Source organism: Lathyrus oleraceus, chromosome 4, assembly GCF_024323335.1.
Source record: "Lathyrus oleraceus cultivar Zhongwan6 chromosome 4, CAAS_Psat_ZW6_1.0, whole genome shotgun sequence".
Lineage (NCBI taxonomy): Eukaryota > Viridiplantae > Streptophyta > Magnoliopsida > Fabales > Fabaceae > Lathyrus > Lathyrus oleraceus.
Window position 1 is genome coordinate 46509650 of NC_066582.1, and position 8396 is coordinate 46518045.

Here is an 8396-nt window from a genome sequence, read left to right on the forward strand (position 1 = left end):
CAATAGCAGAAAACACAAAACTCGGGCTTGTAACCGGTTACACAAAACGTGTATACGGTTACACCTGACACTGAAAATAAAACAAATTAATTCAGCTTTAGTTGTAACCGATTACATCATTTCTAATAACCAGTTACACCTTCGAAACCTTCAAATTTCTACTATTGAAAATCATATAAACATCCTCTATAGCTGATTACACACTTGTGGTAATCGGTTAAAATACTTGTATTACTTCACAAAGTTCAACAAAAATCTAATTTAATCACAAAAAATTATATTTATTTGCATTTATTGTTATGTAAAATAATTTGTACTACCACTATTCTCCTAATATATATTAAATTGATGTTAACACATGTGTCTAGCACATTTTTTTAAAATAAATTAGTATGAGAATGAATGCTTCACACATATAGAAATAATGATGACCAACTAAATATAACTTTAATAAAATAAAAAATTCATATATATTTATAAAAATACGTGTAAATGATCAGAACTCGTGCATACACATGAGTATCCAGATCAAAATTGATGCGAACGCACCAGTTATTATAATTTTTATACAATTAAAGAATATAAAAATAAATATAGTTAAAATAATATATGAATCCAAATACGGGTAAAATATATTTATTTATGTTACTAATATTTATTTATACCATTAAAATAATATTTACAAATACCATGTTATTAGTTGATATTTATAAAACTAAATAATTGTATAAGTATTTTAATAAAAAATATAAAACAAAATTAATATTTACATACGGGAAAATATACTATTGATCCAAATATTTGTATATATGGAAAAACTATATTTATGCCACAATATAAATAAAAAACATGTTTTTCTTTTAAACATAATACATTTTTTTGGTTAAATAATTGTGTGTTTGTGTTTTTTCATTCTTATTATATTTTAGAAACAAATGCGTGTAATATATTATTATAATTGCGAACACACGTGTATTCAGACCAGAATTCGTGTGAATATATGAGTTATTATATTTTTTTTGTATAATTAAATAAAATAAAATTAAATATATTTAAAATAAAATATGATCCAAACACGGACAAAATGTGTTATTTTTTAACTATTTATGTTACTAATATTTTTGTTTTGAAAACATTTTTAATTTAAGATAATATATGGAAAAATAAATTTTATATTATTGATGTAATCATTTTATAAATTTTATTTTTAAATTAATTAGTGAATCTTAATTTTTTTTAATGGGAACAACTGTTTTTTATCCAAACATTTTTATAAATAATATCAAAACAAAAAGAATATTACATAAAGCAAAAATATACCGTTGTTACGAATATTTTTATATATGAAAAAGTTAAATTTATGATCCATATATAAATCAAAATTACTTTCTTTCAAAAATAATAAATTCTTTTAGTAAAAAATAATTATTTTTCTTTTTTATATTTTTATTATATTTTAAAAAAATACGCATCACACCGGTACCCAGTGCGAAGATATCCCACTAGTTAAAGATAATAACCTTATTAGTTTTGTATTTCATATCATTCTCTCATCACAATTCAATGTATTCATATTGTTTTATAGAATAAAAATAAAAATGATTCTATAAGAAATTTGATAGAAAACAATTCATACTGTTTTTAATAAAGTATTTATTTAAAAACGACATATTACTATAAACAATAATTTGTTTTAATTTGAATACTATATTAATTTGGATACTGTTTAAGCCCATATGCAGTGAAAGAATTTCTATTATAAATAAAGTATATTTGTTGGTTCCATTTTCATTCATTCTCTTTTGAATCAACAAACTTGTGTCGTATCTAAGTCCTTTTCTCATTCTAAAAAAACTTCATAATGTTGAAATCATTGACATTATTGGTTCTCATCTTGTGCACCACTCTTGTTGTAACTCACTCCCGAGTTATTGAACCAAACGATGCTAATACAGTCCAACAAACTTGTAGTAAGACTCCAAATTCTGCACTATGCATTCAATACCTAAATGCAGACCCGAAAAGCTCCACCGCTGATGTGAATGGTTTAGCGCTAATCATGGTTAATGTAATAAAGAGCAAAGCAAATATTGCAGTAAACAAAATCAATCAACTTAATGGAAGTATTCCTCCCAATCAAAAAGTAGCACTTAAGTCTTGTGCTGATAAATACAATGCAATTTTGGTAGCCGATGTTCCACAAGCAACCGAAGCTTTGCAAAAAGGAGACCCTAAGTTTGCAGTAGATGGTGCAAATGATGCTGCTATTGAAGCCAATGGTTGTGAGAATGGCTTCTCTGGAAAATCACCACTCACAGTTGAAAACAATATAGTGCGTGATGCATCCGCTATAACATCGGCTATATGTAGATTGTTGCTCTAGTTTGTTTAATCAAAATCTTTCAATAAAATTTAAATAAATATTATATATATTTTTCAAGAGACTAAATTAGGCAGTTGGTAAAGCACTTGATATCTATCGCTGAGGATAACTTTTGCTTTCTGTTTTAAAATCTCAAAAGAGTTTAAATATATATATATATATATATATATATATATATATATATATATATATATATATATATATTGTTAGAACCTTTGTAAGAAAAATTGAATTGAATATTAACTTCAAAATTAATGATAAGAAACTTATTAGTTTTGTATTTTATATCCTTTTATCATCACGTTTCAATGTATTCATATTGTTTTATAGAATTAAAATAAAAACTAATTAAATAGAAATTTGATTGAAAACAAATCATATTATTTTTAATAAAATATTTAGTTAAAAAAGGACATATTACTATAAACAATAATTTGTATTAATTTAAATATTAAATAAATAAATATCGGTTAGAAAAAAAGTGATAAGTGTTGATGACTAAAATGAATGGATAAGTTTAAGCCCTTTTGACAAAGCAATGAAAGAATTTCTATTATAAATAAAGTACAATTGTTGGTTCACTTTTCGTTCATTCATTTTTGATTTAACAAACTCGTGTTGTATCTAATTTCTTTTCTCATTTTAATTTTATTTATAATATTGTAGTCATTGACATTATTAATTCTCATGTTGTGAACCAAACTTGTAGTAAAACTCGACATTCTGCACTATGCATTCAATTCCTAAATGCTGACCCAAAAAGCTCCACCTTAAATGTTAATGGTTTACCATTGACACATACGCAAGCGCACGACTATCGATGTAAATCTATAGCGGTCAAAAGTTGGATTTGGTTAAAAACATGTTGAATTTAAATGAGATAAAAATTATAAAACAAAGAGGACCTAGGATTCATAATTCTTGCTTAGATATATCCAAACTATCCTTAGTTTTAATTACGAGAAATTTAAATGATTATAGAAAATAGATAAAATTCGACAAAACACCTACTTTTGCAAGCATGTTGTTCTGTCTAGGGAGACTAATTTGTCTAATTTTGCTAGCCCCAGTTATTCATTCGAGACCAATTATCATACAACTATAAAAAAATTGATTTTTTCTCAACCGAGTTCGGACACTCTCATGACTCGTACTCAGTTTTTTTAGTAATCTGCACTCGAGTATCGAAACGTACCCTTTCAATGTATGATCAATACCTAGATAATCTTTACTTTCGTAAAAGACAAGGTTTTAAAAATTCAGATTCTAAAATGATATATAAAACAAATTTCTCGTAATCATTTCGTACGGATTCACTTAGATACGTTACGAGACAAGTATCATAACCCTTAGTCCCTATAGAACTACTCACTCATAATGAGAAACATCATAAATAAAACACTTATTAAACAAGCATGCATGATTAATGATAAAGATGATAACAAAAGCAATAGAATAAATATAACCCGATTGAAATCAAAATGACTTGAATTATAATAATAAGAAAAATCTCCAAAGAGACTTTAGTACAACTCTTACAATGAACATAAAATAAAACTTGTTGAAAATGAAACTAGGTTTGTAATATGTAAACTAAGGCAATAAATGATTGAAACTCATTCAATCCATCCGATTTTATAGAGAGTTCTCAATGTGGATAGCATCAATTTAGAGTTCGATCCACATAAAAGGGGTTTTTTAAAAAAGAAAACAAAAGAAATCCCAAAGGACAATGGAAAGACAACTGGATCAAAGGAAATAAAGGAAAGGCGCACGCCTACTACGACCTGTAACAACTGCTACGATCATCGGTAGTAGGCCTCCGACGAAAGTATGAGGAATGAAAACTTGAATATTATGGCCCGTAGCAGCTGCTACGGAAAAGTATGGAGAATTCTTGCAATTTTTCCGTTTTCTTGCATCTCGCTCCTTTTAATTCCTCTTTCACTTGAGACACTTATTCAAGCCTGAAAACATAAAAAACAAACCGCCAAGCATAAAATGGCTTTAAAACGAAGATAAAGTGTACATAAACAAAGGAATAACAAAGAAAAATAACTAGTAGAAGTGATATAACAACCACTTATCAAACTCTGTCAAATTTAGTTTTATTTACTTAATAAAATAAAACAGAAACCAGGCTACAAGCCTAACAATAGAAACATCACTATCATTAACAAGTAGCTGCTTGAGCTCAGCCGGAAAAACGTCCATCCAAATTCCCTCAATGGCACTAGGAAGATCCAACTTGGCCAAAAAGTTAGTACACATGTTGGTTTCTCTAAAGACTTGCTTGAAAATGTCTTCTTCAAAGTTGTGGAGAAGGAGAAAGATACGACTAGCAATAGAGGAATCTTGATTGATGTTCAAAACCACATATGTCAGAGAGTCAACAATACTTTTATTATCGACGTGCACAATGATTTTCTTAAAATTTTTCTTCCAAGCAAACTCAAGACTAACAAGGACAACCTAATATTCAGCCAATATGCTAGCACACTCACAAAGGGACTTATGGAAGCCACCAAACCAACTACCATCGCTATCCCGAAAAAGATCCCCACAATTAACACCAAAATTACTCCTACAATGGACTTTCAGATAAGGAAATTTTAATTAACGGAAATAAGAAACTTATCATTCAATTTTTACCATCAATATCTATATTATTTTCTAGGAACAATAACTGAATGAAAGTAAGAAAATATTAATTGAATGGCAATAAAAAATGAATGAAAATAATAAATCAAATTAGTTAATTTTTCTAGTTCCTCTTCTATATATTAATGTATTTTTAAAAACAGTAACCCCACATACGTTGGCATACCAAATTTTAACAACTTTTTTATTGCAATTTTTATAAATAAATTATTAATACATATTATTAAACCATTAAGCCTAATATATTCAACTTTAATGGTAACCGGTTACACCATTTCTGATAACTGGTTACAACTTTGAAAACTTCAAATTTCTGTTACTGAAAAGCATATCAACATCAGCTTTAACCGGTTAAACACACGTGGTAACCATTTACAGCACTTGAATTACTTCACAAACTTCATAACTCCACCTTAATTCAAGTGTTGCAAGTCCATCATGCCCTTGCACAAGTAACGCAAAGATCCAATCAACCTCCTATATTGAGTTGGATCAATATTTTCTTCATCCTCATTCTTAGACAATTTCAACCTTGGTTCAGCTGGAGAAATGACAACATTTCAATGCTCCATTTCACACCTTTTCAATACCTCAAGATCATATCTTCTTTGATGCATGAGCAGTCCCATTTTGGACTTATGGAACTCAATGCCAACAAAATAAGTCATGAGACCAAGGTCCGTGATCAATAAATCATCCACATATAGACAAAGGATGATTACTCATTCACTAGCATCCATCTTCATATATACTCCATGCTCCGATACATATTTCTTGAAGCAGTGTCCTTTAGGAAACCATGAATTCTTTTATTCCAAGCTCTTGGAGCTTGCTTCAAACCATATATCACATTCCTTAACTTGTAGAATTTCAACTCTTGGTCTTTCACAACAAAATCAGAGGGTTGTCCTACATATACCTCCTCTTCAAGTAGTCCATTCAAAAAGGTCGATTTGAAATCCATTTGGTAAATAGGCCAATTGTGTTTATTTGTGATACTAATAACAAGCCTAGTGGTTTCGATCCTAGTAACCGGTGCAAATATCTCCTCAAAGTCTATACTTTCTCTTTGTAAAAATCCCTTATCCACTAATCGATCCTTATGATTGATTATCTCACCTTTAGGATTTGACTTCACTTTGAACACCCACTTCACACCAATTGCCTTATTCCCTTTTGATAGATGAACTAGCTCCCAAGTACTATTTTTCTCAATGGATTCCAGCTCCTCTTTTATAACACAATTCCACTTTGGACCACTTAATGCCTCTTCCGCATTAATGGGTTCCGATTTGGCCATAAGTGCAAAGTGGACGAAAACACCATCATCATTAACCTCATTGTCACGAAAAAGTTCACAATATTGGAGTCTCTGAGGCAACCCTCTTTTCCTTGTTGACCTCCTGACATTTCCTTCATTTAGGGCTTTGACAACATGTTATTCTGTACTTCCTACTACCTCAGAATCTGAAATTTCATACCTGTAACCGGATACATCCAACATGTAACCGGTTATACCTTGCTGCAACTGCTTCATTCATCGATTACAACATCCCGGATGATCACGATCCTCCTGTTAATAACATCAAACATTTTGTAACTACCGGTAGAGTGATATCCAACAAGAATCATCATCTCTCCCTCGTCATCCAATTTATTTCTAAGTTGAACTAAAACATGTCGATATGCAATGGAACCAAAAAATTTCAAGTGGTTCAGATTTGGATTGAACCCCGACAATCCTTCCTCTGATGTTACATTTTCCATCTTCGTTATAGGACACATATTCAACAAATAGGTAGTTATGGATACCGTTTCTCCCCATATCTCCTTCGGCAAGTTCTTCCCCTTCAACATGTTTCTCACCATGGTCATAATCGATCGATTCTTCCTTTCGGCTACACCATTTTGTTGTGGTGTATAGGGTGGTACTACCTCACGTATAATCCCTTCTTGATTACAAAATTTCCCAAAGTCATTTCAGGAACATTCGCCTCCACTATCCGTTTTAAGCACTTTGAGCTTGTGACCACTTTGCCTCTGCACCATGGAGTTGAACTTCTTAAACACTTTGAATACCTCATCCTTTATCTTGATTAATTATGTCCATAACTTCATATTATAATCGTCGATAAAAGTGACGCAATATTTATTGCCACAACGGAATCTACTCGCATCGGTCCACAAACATCCGAATACACCACCACAAGGCGATTCTTGGTTCTCCGAACTGCATCATTGCTGAATGTTCCCTTATGTTTCTTAGCTTGCACACATCCTTCACACATTTCAGCTGGTATATTGATTGATGTCAGCCCCGTAACCACACCGTTCTTTTGAAAATTCTTGAGATCTCTAAAATTGAGATGCCCAAGGCGATAGTGCCACATCCATTCTTCTATATTTGTTGTAGTAGAAAGACATCTATGCTCTATAACATTCAACTCAACCTTGAAGGTTCTATTGGCAGTCATAGGCACTTTAAGGACTAAAACTCCCTTTGCATCCAAAACGCGCAACCCCTTGTTTTCCATATGAATCTTGAAACCCTTCTCAAGCAATTGGCCAATGCTTAGAAGGTTACATTTTTATCCCAGAATATACAAGACATCTTTAATCAAGGAATTTCCACCATCCATTCTCATGATCAAAATATCACCGATATCGTCGGCCTTTAGAGTGGTGTCATCCGCAAACTTTACTTTGTTCTTCATGGAACGATTAATTTTGACAAACCAATAATTTCTTACTGTCATATGAGTTGAACAAACCGAGTCCAAATACCATTCGTCACTACATTGAACTCCTTTCATACTTATCACGGCGTCTTCCTCTTCACGCAATCGGTCAACCGTATCATTCAATCGGCTGCAACCCAATTTTTCTGCAATCTTTGAGTTGCTGCAGTTGCTGTCCTTCAATTCTATATTGCTACAATTTGCTTTCGTGATCATGATCAAGATTGTATTCTCTTCATAAAACTCTTGTCTTTATCCCCTTGAGATTCCTTCTTTTTCGCATTGCATTCTTTCGTAAAATAATCGAATCGTTGACACTTGTAACATTGCTCCTTGCTCTTGTCAAATATATTTATTTTGCCTCTAAAGTTGCCATGACCACCATGTTTGATGTATCTTCCCTAACCCTTTTGACTCATCGAATTCTTTGAATTTTGTGATTCTTTTGCACCAAAATTCCAAAAATTTCTTTTGTTCTTCAAGAGCCATTTTCCTTTCGATCTCTTGTCCTTCTCATTGAAACGAGCTTGCAAAGCGATCTCCGTCTTTGCCTTATCGTTATTCCTCTCCTCCATCCTTTTCTCATGAGCCTCAAGAGAACTTTGCAGCTCCTC

The 8396-nt window shown here is 31.3% G+C and overlaps 1 protein-coding gene across 1 annotated transcript; it reads left to right on the forward strand.

Moving 5' to 3' along the window:
- Window positions 1-1809: 1809 nt before the first annotated feature.
- On the forward strand, window positions 1810-2432 carry LOC127073142 (cell wall / vacuolar inhibitor of fructosidase 1-like). Its single transcript, XM_051014266.1, has one exon. It carries the CDS (start codon window positions 1862-1864, stop codon window positions 2381-2383), a length of 522 nt encoding a protein of 173 aa, XP_050870223.1. The 5' UTR covers window positions 1810-1861; the 3' UTR covers window positions 2384-2432.
- The last annotated feature ends 5964 nt before the right edge of the window (window positions 2433-8396 follow it).